General features: G+C 31.9%; 1 protein-coding gene across 1 annotated transcript in view; it reads right to left on the bottom strand.

The window, feature by feature from the left end:
- Positions 1-11036: 11036 nt before the first annotated feature.
- LOC131852036 (uncharacterized) overlaps positions 11037-18187 on the bottom strand; it is a 93553-nt gene continuing 86402 nt past the window's right edge. Inside the window, exons 4-6 of the mRNA XM_059202615.1 lie at positions 13312-13445; positions 12588-12789; positions 11037-11326 (exon numbers count right to left, since the gene is read on the bottom strand). Of these exons, the coding sequence (XP_059058598.1) occupies positions 11142-11326; positions 12588-12789; positions 13312-13445 (521 nt within the window). The 3' untranslated portion in view covers positions 11037-11141. The remainder of the gene's footprint in view (positions 11327-12587; positions 12790-13311; positions 13446-18187) is intronic.

Genomic DNA, 18187 nt, shown 5'->3' with positions numbered 1-18187 from the left:
TTCAGAACAGCTTTCACACTGCTAGATACATTTGCATTGTTAATTGTGGCTTCAGCGAAACTTCGAATACACGTGTGCTAGTTCCAAGTCCCGAATTTAGTTAACATTGAAAAATATTTATATAGAGCTGTTGAAACGTCAATATTTTTTCAAATTCAAAATATCTTTATTCATGTAGGTCTATTACAGACTCTTATGATATGTCAAATCTACTGTCAGTTCGGAATAATTTCCAGATGAGAAGAACTGACAAGAAATTTACATTTACATTCCTATACATGTGTTTTATATTAGTTACAATTAAATTTCATAAATCAGGAAATAAGATAAAAAAACGAAACGAAACGTATATATTGTTATTTTTTTTTAATATTATTTGTTTTCTAACGACAAATCTTTTTATATTATATGTACACAGTTTCTTGTGTATAGTGCGTAGCGATTTCGATGTTGATTATTGCATGCCTCTAACTTATTATACTGTAATTATTATATAAAAAACATCAATTAAAAAGAGGAACACACAAGTTTCTTGCTCATTCTTCTTGTGATGAATCTGCATTCCGAATGAGTGATAGAATCAAAATATGACTATTCCAAAGTGCTTGTAATGAGTTTATTTGAATAAAGATTATTTTTATTTCTTGTATCTTTGCTTGGTGATTTTTACCTGTAAAGTTTCTATTAGCGCTATCAACGAGAGAATACTAAATAGTAAATAAATAAAAATAATAATAAACTATATATTTATATAGTATAATACAAAGTCGCCGCCGCTCTCTGTTCGCCTACATTTTTTAAATTACGTAGCTGATCTTAATGCCTTATATGAGGAATTCAAAGATTTGTAATGTATCCGAGCGAAGCCGGGACGGGTCGGTAGTATATTAAATAAGAATAGAGAAATCTATAATAGTGTAAAATTAATTATTAACACTATATATAGTCAGTAACAATAATGACATCTGACAGATGTCAAAGGTCAAAAAACTGACCTCGAGCTGTACGTGTTGTCACTAATGGCAGGCACAGAATACCAGCGCCGTGACAGTTAGCTGTCACGGCATATGCTGAGTGTCAGCCATGTTGCCAACCATATTTAGAAATAATATAAGATAAATTATTGTAATTGTTCTAAGTGTGTATGTATATATGTATATGTAAAAATGGTTGACAATAAATGTTTTTCTTTCTTTCTTTCTTCTATATTCTGAGTCAGTGTATTTTTTATGGATTGAGCAGATTTTTTTCCTATCTAAGGAGCCTGATTTCACCAACAGCGGATCCAGGGGGAGGGTCATGGGGATCATGAACTACCCCTGAGCCCAGGACTTAGGTGGATATATGTTAAGTTTTTCAAGTGTACCATATAGAATAAATATTTTTAAGTACAGTACTTACGTACATTAATAAAATTGTTGTTATCAAAATTAAATTAAAAGTTCTTGACTTGACCACGACTATGATACCCTCTCCTGGCGCTAAAGCTGAATCCGCCCTTGATTTTCACCTTATATTTTAAACATAAAATATAACCTTATATTGTATAAATAAATAAATAATTAAAAATAAAATAAATAAATTTCTGGCAAGCAGTAGAAGTACGTACTATATAAGCAATAAATCTAAACAATAACAATTTAAACTGTACTATTGCTAAAGCCGGCTGGCACTTCAAATACCTGGAAAGTTAGCACAGGAACAGTATGCAGAATGAAAAGCGTTCGCCTCTCGAGTTTATTCCCGAGGAAATCCCGGCTCAATCAGGGTCCCGGCAAAACGGGATTTTTGTACGTATAAAACGATAGTTACGCTCTAGTAAATGCAGGTACAAGCTCACGGTAAACTTTGTTGTATCGTAAGATTTGTAAGGATATCTATTACTTGTTGGTACATTTATTGATACTGCAATACTATTTTGAAGCACATCCAGTGGCGGGCTAAGGCTAAAGCGGGTTTTAGGCAGTATTGTAATTCCGGGCCTATTATTCAGTCATAACATATACTTTCCGTTTGGTAGTCTAAACTACGCGCCCTATGCACATGCCTAGGTTGTCTTTGTCTGCCCCTGAGTACACCGCTTCTTGACATAGTGGTTACTTTTTAGTTGTTACTTTTGTTGCAAACCGTCATACTCCTGAACGAGTGCTGCTCTAAATACTACGACTGATATAAGCATATATCAGTTGCTATGATTATAGCAGACCAGAATATATTTACATGTTTTTGTCCACGCATTTCGACTTAAAGTTACAACAAATACTTAAAATCGCATAACGCAAGTGATGAGAAAGTTCTCAGAATGAGCGATAGATTAAAAGAATAAGTATGACTATTCAAAAGTGATTAAATTTAAGTTTATTTGAATAAATAATTTTCTATTCTTTATTCTAGTGTAACACAGAAATAATAATTTCCATTTATGTCTAGGTATTTACTTTTATCTAAGATGCGATACTCAGAAGCATTGAGAGTTTGTAAACGATAATAATGTTTTCATAGAAAGAATCAAAGTCAAAATTCATAGCGCTAACAATATTAACTGATTGCATAATAATTGACTGCATAGCGATTTCTATATTGATTGTCGCATGCCTAATATTAGTTAATATATCTTCACTTAGAACAACATTTATTTAAAAATGCAACACACGAGTTTCTTGCTCGTCCTTCTGATGAGAATGTCATTCTAGGTTCCGAATTAGTAGCAAAATTTAAAAAAATATATGACTATTTAAAAGTTTATATTCAGTTTCTATTTTAATTGTTAATTTGGACATGGTAGTGAACACAACACTTGATAGATCCACATTTCTCTGGAAATATTTGAAACCTAAGTGAGTAAGACATCACTGATGGTTTTCAGGTTGAAGAGCAGCATGGAGGTCGACCTGATATGGTAAATTGTTAGCAATAGAACTATAGAGTCTCTAGTTCCCTAGACTTATGCCCTTTGTAAATTATTATTATAATTATGTGGTATACTGAATCCAAAGCTAACAAGTCAACAACCGTAACGATAATAATCTTAAGGCTATAATAAAATGATATTATTTGAAACAAAATATAAAAAGGCGTTTCATGGATGATTACTAAGTCAAACTTCTTTTACCTCCAGATGAGGTATAGTTATGAAGAATATAATTCTTCTCTAAGCCTTTGTGCAGCCGCCCCGAGCGTCAGCAGCGGAACTCGGCGGGTACGGGGCAAACTGTGATGGGAAGACGTTCTCAATAGAACTGTAGAGTAATGAAATTACATAGAGAGTTCATGTGTATTTGCAAATATTTAAAAAAAACTTCTTGAGTTGGACACAATTGACAGAGTGGTCCAGGCTTCATTATACCTATTCGTTGTCCTCCTTGGCGACAGAGCTTCTCGCAATTTGCCTCCATCTAGTACGATTTTTTAATCACGATGCGGTTAATTTATATATCTTATTATAATGATATTGAATTTTAGATCAAATAATTATTAATGATAACGACTAGAAGATGAAATAAAATATTTATGGTGCTAACTTTACCTTTACCTTTACCTTTTATAATTATATTGACTTTGAAATCTGTCACCGCCTTATTTGCAATAGCCGCGGGTTTGATTATTCGCTCGATGCAAAGATTTTTGCGCTTGAGTATGATGGTCTAGGTTATATTGGTCTAGTACTTGATTACCGGTCTGGGTATTTTTTATATATATTATATTTGTATTTACAAAAAAAAATATATATAAGTAATCTATCAGTTTTCTGGTACCCATAACAGAAGCTTTGCTTAGCTTGTGAATAGTTGGCACTGTGTGAATCGTTCTGTGTGAATAATTTTTTGACCAATTATGCAAATATTTTTTTCATATTAAATTTCTCCGGATTACAGTTTTTTCATTGCCTTATTTTAGTTTATACAATGAAGTTTAATAAAAAATATATCGTCTGGAGGATAGAAAAATTTCTCTATGCAGTTGTTTACTCTGCAATCGCGACCGGGAACGCCTCGCGGACTATGTTTGTTCATTAGAGGTTTTAATTTGATTTTTCTAGCGCGTTCTAATTGCGGCCCGCTTATAATTTTCTACTCATTTATGCAACTGGGGACGCTCAGAACAATTAGTTCCCAGCGTTTATTTTTCAAACCCCACAATCACAATGTTTTCACAGCTTTTTAAAGTCAATAAAAGTCAAATGTATGCCCATTTCATTTATATCTCTCATAATTAAAATAGTACAATTTGGTTGGTATTTTATGCGAATTAATAATGTTCTTTGTTCTGTCTCTAGATTAAGTAATTTTATAGTACGAATTCTTGAGTTAATTTCTTAAAAAAGGCGAGTTTTTGTATATTTCTGTTCCTTTTCTTCCAGACTTTCTAAATTACTTAGATATCTGTAATAAGCGTTATTTGAGTAAATTAATACAATGATATATCTAAGGAGGTAGTCCTACATGTAGTTTTGAGATAATAATTATAAAAACTAGAAGTACCCTTCATCTTAGACTTGACTCGTCATCCCTTTACAAATTATTATTATACTCGTATGTCACAAGTAATTTTTTTATAACTTAGGAACAGTAGTAATTCTTTCCTAGAAATCATATTTATGTATTATCCTATTTTTATAGTCTGCAAATCTTGGTTGAAAGTTTCAGACTCCAGGCAGAAACTTTTTCTAAAACCATACAGTTAACTCATCATCATCACATTGCTGCACAAATGTCTCTCCCAAAGCACACACCTTGGACCAATAGTCCTTCGATTTCAATTGTTACCTGCTATAATATACAGGATATTATACTATTATTATTTCTGTTTATATATTATATTTATTTCTGTTATATATGATTGGAATGACAAATAAGCTGAAGACGCACCTAATAGTAAGTGGTAACTGTTGCCAATATCTATACATTTTTTTATAGTACAGGTGACATACGAGTAGGCGACTCACCTGATGGTAAGTGGTTACCGCCGCCTATGAGCACCTGCAACACCAGGGGAATTGCAAGAGCGTTGTCGCCTTTTAAAAAGGAATAAGTTTTTTTCTTGAAGGCTTCAATATCGTATTGTTTCGGAAATACCATTGCTGGAAGGTGATTCCACAATGTGGTTGTGCGTGGCAAAAAGTTTCTAGAAAACCGCACTGTGGAGGACCACCATTCATCTAGATAATCAAGATGGTATTTTAGTTTCTGGCGAGTGGTACGGTAGTGAAACTCAGCAGCTATTATTATTATTAATCCGACCGATTCCTCAGAACACCGTGATATATGCGGTAGAAAATGCACAGAGATGCCATATCAGGGTGTGACACAACCCTAAGTTGGTTGTAGAAATTTCCACAGGGAAAAACCTTCATTGCGAGCTCTCTCCTCAAATGATGGAACATGTGACTTCATCATAGATTCATCGATCCCTCTCCCTGATGAGAAATTATACTTCCTTACTGAAGCCTTACGGATCATAATATATCAAAAACTAAAATGTCACTTCAATAGTTCGCCGCAGAGCTAATGAGTCGAGTCTGTCACAAAGACGTTGATTACCAATGATTCTGGCTACTCGGGTCTGAATGCGGTCAAATGGAAGTACATGAATATGATGCACTACGGGCATCACGATATCTTTCGATGTCTGCCATACCACTTAGATGTACTACTTATGTATGGCAATCCGATAATTACCATGTCACGCCTCTTAGTCTGTGATTTCAGTCTTATCTTACCATTCAACGGAAACACAGGCAACACAACTGCTTGGCGCTTTAAATAGTAGACAGAGGTATACACACAGACGACTTTTTATAGTCAATATTCGGTAAAAAAAATATCTAAAATAGACAAGACAAGGATATTCACAGTAATATTTTAAATGCCTTTTAGATTATGGAGTATGATCGGTCATTTAAATTATATATAGGGACAAACGAGCTTGCGTCTCACCTGATGGTAAGTGAATACAGCCGTCGAAAGAGTAAACGCAACACTAGGATAGCAAGTTCGATGCCGGCCTTGTAAGTAAGAAGGAATGAGCTTTTTTCTTGGTTTAGCATAACCAAATATCATATCGGTTCAGTAATACCATACTGGTTAAGGGAACCAGTGGTCCCATTGGTTACTAGGAATGGATTGCATGATGCATTACTAGCCCGTTAAATTCTGATGAATTCACGACGATTGGCTTATCGACCTGATTGCGATGCGATGAGCATGAAATCAGGTCATCAGGTCATCTCCACTGATGAAGGATGAAATGATGCCAGCGAAATGCTCCAGAGATAAGCATGAAATCAGGTCATCTCCACTGATGTCCCATTTATATCGTCTGCTCCATCCATTTATTTGTATGAAAAAAATCTACTGTGGGATGAATTATCATGTGTTTGCACTTCTAATGATCACTGTGACGGAATTACACTATAATATAGTCATTAAATTTGATAATTTTTAATTACAAACAAAGTTTCAAATTTCAAACTACAAATATTGGTATTTATAATATTTATTTTAATCTTACACAATAATGTCTTTAATAATAACAATTTATCCATAATTTTATAAATTACGAACATTGTGGTACTTATAATGTAAATTTGTGAAATATTTTACAACAATTAATTTACATAATACAAGAATGTCAAAGTATTCACATCAATATTGCAGAAACAATAGAAAATGTAACCAAGTATTTGAAGTGAAATTTCAAATAATCGTGAATGCTTAACAGTTATTCGTGAAAACCAGTAGCATCCATTTCAACTATAATCATGCTTTAATGCTTTTTTAAACAAAGATAATATAGTTCTTAAAAACAGGACAAAGAAGTCAATGGTTAAAATATGTTTATAAGATGTTTGGTATTTTTACCTCCGTTATACAATGTTTACCCCTCAGTCTGGGGAGTACCAATTCATTTATACATTCGATTTATTATTCTTGCACTGTCTAAAAAAATAATGAGATATAAAATAGCCGTAATTTATGTTGTATTCATATATTATTTTATTAATAAATCTACCAAACTTGTAATGGCAAACAGATTTATAAAATTAAAAATATCCTAGGATAAGATGTTACAAAATTTGTAAATTATAAAAACCTTTTTACAATGTTTTTAATACACTAAACTGTTTATATACGATACTAAAATGAGAAACAACATCCACAGTGTAGATGGGGTGAGCCCTGGATCGCTTGTTAGTCGTATCCGTCAGGCGGGAATTGGCCTTCAGCCGCTCCATAAGTCTTTCCACGGGTTTGGAGTGTCATCTGCACTCGCACCCTATCGTTCAAGCTGAAGCTGTAAAGGTCAGCTGAGGCTAACAGCATTAGAATAGTAAAAAAAAATTGCTTCTTATGTAGATAGGGGCAATTATCATCATATTATTAGGAGATTTCATGTTATGTGAAGCTAGGACAAATTCCACAGTAATATGTCCACCGATTTTACACCGTTGTACATTGTATATTGTATGTTGTATATTGTACACAATCTTAAGGTGTGTATACTATTCAAGAATTGCAGAAAACGTATATGATAATTTAACAAATGTATGTGCACTGTGAAGTCTTGATTTAATCTTATTTACTATATACATTTCGATTGCAACTTTTTCTTATACAATATTTACAATAATTATAAATGAAAGCTGAATTTCTAAATATATAATTATAGAACTCGGATATGTAAAACTAAAATACGTTCGGATAGTGTTTTCACAGGCTTCGTTCATATCAAGATTTTTATATAGGTATCTAACATAAATGACAATCTGACGGTAGATGATAACAGTCGCATGTATGTATACAAACACATTTTACGAACTAATAGATATCACCAATTAAAAGAGCGCTAAGGTATCGCGTCGTCATGGGATATCCATGGTACAAATCATGCTTAGCCATTCTAGAGTAAGATAATTTGACTGCCTAATCCCCATAACAGATGCAGCTCACAAAGTAAGCTGCTTGACAGCTGAAATAGTGAGTCTGAGGTAAAAGACTTTTTACAAAGACTGCCTCGGTCGAAAGTAAATTAAAAGTCAGATTCTTAATATTTTATACTGATACGCGTTTGAAAAATTAGTATCAATTCTTTGTTTATATAAATTGTTATATTTTATTCCAGAAAAAATAATGTATATATGCAAGCTCAGGATTTCGTACAAATAATGTAAACAAGTCATTATTTACACAAACTTATATATTACATATGATTATGGAATTTTACCTATAATAAATGCAGTCAATTCTGTACATAATGATTTCATCTCTAATATAATGCATTGTTTTTTATTTACGTTTATCATATATAATAATTTATATGCAGCTATCATCGTTTTTATTGAGTTGTGATGTGTGACGTAATAAATGTTATTCTATTCTATTCTACTTAGGCCTGTCAGGAAATATTTTTTCTTCGGACTACTCTAATGTCGCAGCTAGATTTACAGGTATGGAATAAAATTCAAGGATATTCTTAAGCTATAGTTTGCAATACACGCTTGATTACCACCATAGTGGTATAAATTTGACAGCCTCATTGTTTTATTTATTTATTTATTTATTTAAGCTTTGCATTCCATAATTTTAAAGTAAATAGATAGACAGGTACATTTCAAAGTAGGTTAATTATGGACCCTGTTGGGCACAGCAAGCGGAAGAGAAGAGAGGAGGACGAGTTATTTTTTATATGATATATAATAATAATAAAAAAAATAGTAATAATAATTAATAATTTGAAATTGTATATCTTTAATTACTAAAATTGTATAATATTTAATTCAATATGTCATTTTTATATTCTAAAATTGTATAATAACATTTTTTAATCAACAATGTCTTGAGATTTCTTATAAATATTTTATCATTTTTTATCTCTTTTATCTCTTTTAGTGGTTTAGCATACCGCTTCAGTTCCGATGGTCGCGGTTTCGATTCCTCGCACGGAACAAACATTTGTATTCATGAGTATGATTCTTTATATCGGTGTGGGTGAATTGTATGTATGTATTTACTAATTACAATGTGTGTATGTATTTATATCAGTTGTCTAGTAACCATACCACTAGCTCTGTTTATCTTGGCACTAAAGGGTGTTGTGTAAGTACTGAAATATATATACTTTATATACAGCCAACTAAAGTATCATAGTTTTGAATGTTTGTAAAAAATCTGATAATATTACAGTATTTATAGTTGTCTACTAATTTATACTTACATTTGTTTTGTATTCAGGACCTCAATACATAACATTAATAAAGCAAATGAATACATAAACAGTATTGAACCTAAGGTCAATGACAGACCATACAAGACACGTTTGAATTACATAGCTGCCTACTTTTCTCTCCGCACAGATATACTAGTACTATCTATACATATAAATAAAATTGGAGTGTCTGTTTGTAATATTGAAATAACCGTTTTTTACTACATACACATGAATAGAAATACGGTACATACACCAAAATAACATTTTTTACAATTTTTGTCTGTCTGGCTGTTTATTCCGGGTAATCTCTGAAATGGCTTGACCGATTTTGATGAGACTTTATGTGGTAGGTAGCTGTCTGTCTCTTTGTTCCGGTTAATCGCTGAAATGGTTAGACCGATTTTGACGATACTTTTTTTGGCAGGTAGCAGATGTAATAAGGAGTAACTTGGGCTACTTTTATTTCAGAAAAAATCTTTTATCTTAGAAAAATAAAGTTAAATTCCACGCGGACTAATTCTCGAGTGCAGCTAGTCGTAAATATATTTATGAGTATATGTTTTTCTATTGAATTGTATATAACAAAATTATATAGTATATATACATACATACAAATAATGTATATTTAAGTATGAGAGATAATCAGCTTTCTAGTACACATATTTAAATATGGGTTTTGATGTTCCGTAATTATAATTATATATATACAAATTATATATCTTTAAGGAACTCGAATAACTGTCATATACACTTAAATGTACGTCTATTACATACATTATTAAATTCAATAAATATAAAACAAACTTAGTTTAGAACAGTTTCTAATTCATGTGATTTTGATAACAGAAGTTAACCTTTTTTTTTATATGTGTATTGTATTAGTCTTTATTATTATTTTTTTATTATAAATTTCTTCATTAATACATTCATTTTGCAAATTTTACAAGTTTCTTAAACTAAAATTTTATTTTAGTCCAGTAGGCTCAAATATTCAACACGCAATGTCTATTGTAAAAATATGTTTATTTGTATATTTATATAACGACTGTGATTTGCCAAAATAAAGAAAGCAAAAGGAGTATTATAAATACAAATATTTCTTAGGTCACGGTTCTGGTATTTATTAGATTACATGACTTGTTATTTAAGATTCAAATTATATAAATTATATTTATCGTAATTCAAAATAATGTTAGTTTAACTCTATCTTTATAATCTTTATAAAATATAATCATACTTTGGTGTGTATTAAATAAGTTTTTAAAAAAAAAAAAGTTTTATAAGAATTATTATTTAACAATATTATAAAAGGAAAAATAGATGGAAAGAGAAAAAGTTGGAGTCGTGTCGTATCAACAGCTAAAGGGAATGATAGAAGATCGTGGAAGGTGGCGGGAGCTCCACCGACAAGAGCACAGCTCTTAAATTATGAATGAATGAATGAAAGAATAATGCCGCCATTAAACTAATACATCTTACTCAACTTACGATAAATTTACAAATATATAAATATTCAACTAACTTATGATTAAGTTATAGTATTAACATATATAATTTATATACAAATTTATCGTAAGCGTAAGTATAATTTATATCAGATTCTGTAATTTCAAACTGACTTCCTTTACAAATACAAACATTGCAATTAACTAAGTTATCATATTTTATACATAAATATTTATTGTAAACGTAAGTGTAGGTAAGTTACATTAGATACTTAATTGTAATTTACGATAAATTTACAAAATTTTTAAGTTTATCGTCTTTTTTACATACAAATTTATCGTAAGTCAAATTTAAATTGAACCAAGTGTACAATCGACTTTATTTATATTTTAATAACAAATCAATGTGCAGATGATTTATAAAAGTTGCATTCGAAACATTGAAATCACTAAATTCGTATCTGATATCATAAACTAAGAGTAAGGTCTTCAGCCTCCAACCAGTGACAAGGCGATATTCTCACGTCTTTCGTCATATTCATAATAATCTCCGAGCATATTGTCGAAGGTTTCGTAAACTTGCCCGGAGATTAGCGTGGGCAAGAAGAATAAGAGAAATATGAATATCCAGCTGTTGAAAGTTCTGCTACTTGATGGGCTGCCGTTGAGAGTGACTGTAAAATAAAATTTGGGAAATCAATTTAAGCCTATATATATGTATAATATTTGTGATTGATAAAGAGCAATACACATACAAGTTACAAAAGTAAAATTTTTAAGGGATTTTCTGTATTAGATTATTGAATATTTTCTCTATATTTGGTCAAGGTATAACACGCAGACGAACCTGCGGGTAGAGCTAGTATAATATATATCTAATCTATATTAGTTTCATTATATTTCTTTGACACATTCAAGACTTGTAATAAGATCCATGATCTAATTCACTCGTGAATAGTCATCTATTACTATTAGTAGCTACCTACTAATTAGAAAAATGTTAGATAGAGGAAAAACATAATGAAACATGCCCCTAATTATAGTCTCGTAACATTTCGGTTTTTTCTAACACACATTGATATATTCGCTCGCTAATTAAATGAGTAAAGCCTTTGTTTTTTTAGGTACCTTTGATTTGAGAAAAGTGCGGTTTCAGAGGAGCTCCCACGTACACTTAAACTGTGGAATCAACTACCCGCAGAGGTTTTCTCGAGAGACTACAACATGGGGTTTTTCATGAAGGATATATTAAGGTACCTTAAGGGTCGGCAATGCGCACGTGACACCCCTGGTGTGTCAGGCACCTATAGGCTACGGTAACCATCAGATGGGCCGTAAGTTTGTTTGCTACCATCGTAATATAACAAAAAATTTGTACGTATGTTTTAGCTAAACTGAATTCACTGTAGTTTCCAAATTCTGAAGATTATGCTTATCTGAGAGCTACATATACATATACTATTTATATGATGAATAACTCTAAACAGGAACTATAATAATATATGTTGAAAGATTTTTTTTTATCGCATTGCAACTGCCCTTTACTGCTTCACCGGTTGATAGGAGGCGAGTGCAGATGGCACTCCAAACCCGCGGAAGGACTTATGGAGCGGCTGAGAGCCAGCACCCGCCTGACGGATACGACTTTAGTCTAAGGCCACCACTAGAGGTTCGAACCTCGGCTCAGGCTGTCTTAATTTTGATCTTCGTTTGAATTTGAAACGGGGGTCTAAAATGGGGGTCGATCGGCGAATGGGTGTCAAATCAGCGAATCGAGATTTGTTTCTTTACATCAAAGTAAACGTCTACATGAAGCAATTCTTTGCAATAAAACCTTAATAATCTTAAAACTTATAATTTAAATTAATTACAATCTAATTGTGACCACTACGTGACCACTAGTAATAATAGTTATTGATATAAAAATTATCTCACTTCTTTCAGGTACAGGATCAGTCTCAGGCGTGAAGAAGTCTAAGTTTGCTGACTTCTTATATACATCGTAGACGGTGGCAACACAGCCGACCCTTAGTCTTCCCGCGTGGAACAGTTCTGGAGTCACCTTCAGGTTGACTTGGACGCTTGTCCACACTAACCCACTCTCAGTTGGATGCAGACTAGTCTCTGACGAACGGAGCTGAAATGTTCACATAATTGCATGTTTAACCGTAATATATTATGATTATAACTCTTATTATTATTATATTTTCCCACATGATATTAATAACCCGAGACAATTTTCTCAAACTAAGCAGAGTTTCATCTACGGGTTTTTTATGTAACTATAGATTAATAGGGTAATTAACTATTAGAATATTTAAGAACATTACTTATATACCATATATACATAAAACCTTGTAGGCTAATACAAACAATTATACTTAAAGTTCAAGTAATAATAATAATAATTCACACATCTAGCCCTAAGCTAAGCAGAGCTTGAGTTATGGGTATATAGACAAGTAATATAAATACATACATATATATTTATTGTAAATACATACATAATATATGTAGAAAATACCCAGATCCTGATATAAACAGTCATACTTATGAATACATATACATTTGAAGTAAATCGGTGTGCTAAACCAGTAGACTACCGAGGCCGTCAATATATATATATATATATTATCTAGTTAAATCATTAAATACTCACAGGTTCTTCATTAATGTAAATGGTAAGATTTGTAGCTGGTTTTCCCGGAGATGACGTGCAGTTGGCTCTCAGGACCTCTCCTGGCTGGTAACGATCCTTATCAGCTTTTAAAACTGGACCCAATGTTGGTGGAGCTGGAATTTTTTTGTTTACAATTTAATTACAACATACCACGCTTATAATCGCAAGTGGGATATTTAGAGTCAATTGCCAACGAAGTGTATGTTATTGGAGTGGCATAAAACCTGACTGACTACCTGATACAATCTGAAAACTGTCGCCTATAGAGAAGAACAGCACCAAGAATACTTTAAAAACTTAAGTAAGTCTATTTTGTAACTTTTTTGCCAAATAAGTTATTATTTATTCTGCAAAAAGTTACAAAATAGACTGACTATTAATATCACAAATTTATTATAAAATTAATTTGTGACCCCCACGGAGTTCCGAGTCGGGGCTCAAAAATTGTCATCATATTATTATTCAAATCATTGTTCTCAGGAATGTAATCTTTGAGCATCGTTATTCCTGAGAATAATTAAACTATATGTGATAACTATTTATACCACCCATCCATCTTTTGACACTAAATATTAAAAAAACATGGCTAGGAGCAAGTCCACAGCATTCTGGATTAATTTAGTTTTCCATAAGCAGTGAGTTTATTGGACATAAAAATTTTTGGTAGCGTCCATATTCGATCTCAGGATCTTTCTATAAATCGTGCTAAACCACTAAGCCACAATACTTTCATTTGCCCCTCTGATCCATGCCCCGTCTAATTTAAATGGGGATCGAACCCTTAGCCCTCAAACTAAAGTCGTATCCGTCAGGCGGGAGTTGGCCTTCAAGCGCATAAGTTCTTCCTCGGTTTTTGAGTGCAAACGTACTCGCGTTTGATGAAACTGTAAAGGCCAACTATCGTTAAGAGCCTTAAAATAGTTCGAAAAAAACTCTACTTTAATTATATTAATTAAAAAAAGATAATATTGCACATTAAAGTAACAATGTTTTTATAATAGAAATGAAATTTTGTTACATTACACAACAAAGTAGCAAAATTTTGCTATTAGAAAAATAACTTTGTTAATATTGTATCTAATTAACATCTTCAGATTATGTATTTGAAAATGCAATAAAGAATAGATAAAAATGTAAATTTCAATTGTGTTCTATCCATTATAATGTCTGTTTATTACTTCTATCGCTTCAATAATCATTGGCCGTTATCTTATCTTATTGTGTCGTAATGAAGTCAGGCCAATCTAATACCTTTCGGAGAATTGGACTCTGTTAAGCCTTTCATTCTTAACTTTAGCCATTCGTATTTAGAAGATTTCAGCGATAAGCTTTCCGCCATTTTAAAAACGTTCCTTGCAATAATCTGATTAGAAATTCAATCTATTGGAAATAAATGTTCATTCACATGATTGTGATGGATGATTTATTTGTGGTGGCGAGTACATGATGAAAGTAGCTGATGTATCTTAACATCTCTCCTATACTCGCCAATCCCCGAATCATTCAAATGGAAAAAATCTTGAATCTATTTAAAAAGGCGTCTAATAATATCCCTAAACAAGTCACAGAAAGCCATCTAGACTAAGAAGAGTTATGGTACTAGACCACTGATATAAATCTTTAGTTTATTTTTGTAAATAATACATATCATGCACAGAAAACACCCAGATGTTATCGAATATTGATAATATCAGGATGTTTTCAGGGTGAATTCATCCAGAACATTTGAATTCATAATATTGTTTAGGTATGTTATTAATTCAAATGTTTCCGTGCGAGGAATTGAACCCGCGACCATCGGAAGAAAAGCAGTGTGCTAAATCGCTATACCACAGAGGTCCTAAAATAATAGATACGACGTTCGCGTCTGTTACATAAATCCAAAAAGAGTGTTGTAAAAACAATTGATCATTGGGTCAATTAATTGAATTTTTATTATGAATTCTCTAACAACCTTATAAGATTATCCGTCATACTCGTGAACAGGACTGTTCGGGTTACGGACACTGATTAGACTATTTCTTTTCGAGAAAATTACAATAGCATGTTCTAATGAACACTCAATTTGAAAAGAATATGAGGTGAGTTTCTTGACAGCTCTTTTCAGCTCGAAATCTGAACTGACAGTATAGTTGTCATATCATAAGAATCTATATATTTTGACTGATTATATACATTTCTGATCTGATTTCTGACTTCAGTGAAACGCCTATATTTTAAGCGTTTCTGGAAAGTCTGTCAAAATTTTTTATATTTTTTGTTTCATACAGATTCAAATTCAAATTCAAAACTTTTATATTTTTTAGTTATGAACGTCAAATTTTTACATTCTAATTTTATTTTTTTTTCCCTACCGATTCCAATTGATGGAACATAAACCAGTGGAGTTAAAATAATAACTAAGATACAACGTTCGCGTCTGTTACATAAATCCAATAAGAGTGTTGTAACTCCATAAATTTATTCGCATCAAACGTTTTAGCTGTTACAATTCAGCAATCTCATAGTTACAATAGCTGGCGCTAATGAGATTAACGCTGCCACTCGAAAATAGCATGTTTGTATGGAACCCGAATTGATTTCAATGTTGGAAGCACGACGCTGAATACAAATCGAGAGATTTCGCAAAACAACGTCACGTTTGGTTGTCCTTCAATTTAGTGTAGTGGGTTTCAGGTCACAGGGAAATCGTTTAGTTCATTAGTTCATTCACCATATTACCGCAATTTTCAAGTAAACAAATTGATCTTCGGTTTAATATATTCTTTATTGCACTTTTTTATATTTCTTTAATAAAGATAGATACATTTATTTTTATATAATGACTCGCCAAACTGCAGTACAGTTTGTTGGCAAGCATGTTTAATACAGTAGTAAACTTATTGTTAGACCTACAAAGAATCACTGGCAGTTTTTGTATTTTCTTTTATCCATATTCAAAATATGATGTTCTTGATATACATTTGGTTTTATACACTTCTATCACTGCGCTCTGCTACAATAAACGACTTTACAAACATCTCTCTTACTTTCATTCATTATTATTCTTATTTATATACAATGTGAGCAAATATAGACTTATCTCTAAAAGAGATCTCTACCAATCAACCTATCAGCATGGCACAGCTAGTAGTGAGTGGATAACATTAGTGTTGAAATATCCAAAATTTTTATATAAACATAAAAAGTTGATGAAATTAATTAATGCTTTAATTCTATCATTATAATTAATTAATTAATTGAAATTTCATTCTGTTATCTTTAAAACCCTACAATATTTTGATTTTTGTACCCTTTCAGCTCCCGAATCACCAATCCTATAAAACTAACTAAAAAGACGAATGAAAAAAAATGTCCTTTTTTATTTATGTTATTTTAAGTACATAGCTTCCTACTTCGCCGTCTGTATCACATACGTTATGTTTTCACTAATGTTTAATTAGTTAATATTTCTGTTTTACATGTTAAGTGAATTATTTATAATTCTTAACGAGTATCAATATTTAAAACCTAATAAAACTAACATATAGTCAACTAATACTAAAAATTAACTAGCCTCGATTTTATTATAAAACCACAGATTATATCTTCGAGATGCAATCAAAATTCATATGAAACTTCATTAAGATTCATTCAGCAAGAAAGCTTATAGACAGACAGAAAAACGAACTCACTTTCCAATTTATTATATAACTATGGATTTAAAAATGAAAATATGAAGAAACTAAAACAGGTTGAACAGAGCTAGTTAACCTGATAATGTATATAAACTACAAATTCAGCCCCACACGAGAGCCACTAAGCAAGCTCAGTTAATTAAAACTTCCATCAACAGTACACTCTAGGATGAATGAATAACTGGATACAACTGGATTCTGTAACAGAATTTGAAAAAGGAACACTTACGCCCTCATTTTGTTCCATAAATCAACCCTCTTCAAACATTGGGTCGCCCAAAACAAGACCAATTATTTCGTTTAGTTAGACACAGATGGAAAAATTTAATGGATTAGCAGGAAACGATATTATAGGACACATATAAAACTAAAGTATTTGTTTATATGAAAACGCTAACCTCCCCGAATAATATATTAAACATAAACATATACATATATTTACATATAATAAAATCATGACGAAACGTAATCTATCTATTGACTAATTTATAGTTTTCGCCTTTCTTTGTCCCTTTGTGTTTGTGATACACAAAGGACGTAAAATCTGCTAGAGGAATTATGATGACATTTTTACAGAATAAGTTGTTGAAGTTGAATCATAAATTCAGTCTTATACTAGACTTTTTTTTAACAATTCATACGTCATCTAGTCCCATCGTAAGCAGAGCTTGTATTATGAGTACTAGACAACTGACATAAATTGGAGGCAAAGGGGATTGTTGGTAATGTGAATTGATGATCTTATTGCTAGCAATGACCATGTCAGGTTGACCTCCACGCAGTTCCCACTGGAAACTATCGTGATAAATTATTAAAATCATAAGTCTTGGTGAATTTGTCACGATGGGCTAACTGACTTGACCACATGCTCATGTTATCATCCTCCACTGGTACCCCGTCAGCGTATACCGTTTATTTGTCAAGCCGTCATGTTGTTTTTATAACAATTACACAAAAAACTGTAACTACCACCTCTCGATACAAAAGCGGAGTTGTTTTATTTAAAATATTAAACCTAATATTATATTTAGGCAACAATTTATTCGATCCTTTGGAACAAATTACTGCTATGAATAAACACTGTTCAATATCTTTGTGTATTGTATTTACATTTGTTTCTTTGCTATACAATAACGCTTACTAAATACGCTTTTCAAACAAACAAACAACATTTCTTA

This window comes from Achroia grisella, unplaced genomic scaffold, assembly GCF_030625045.1.
Source record: "Achroia grisella isolate CSIRO2021 unplaced genomic scaffold, CSIRO_AGI_Agris_v1 utg821, whole genome shotgun sequence".
NCBI classification, from domain to species: Eukaryota; Metazoa; Arthropoda; class Insecta; order Lepidoptera; family Pyralidae; genus Achroia; species Achroia grisella.
Note: the sequence above shows the minus strand (reverse complement) of the source record. Positions and strands in the feature narration are given on the sequence as shown.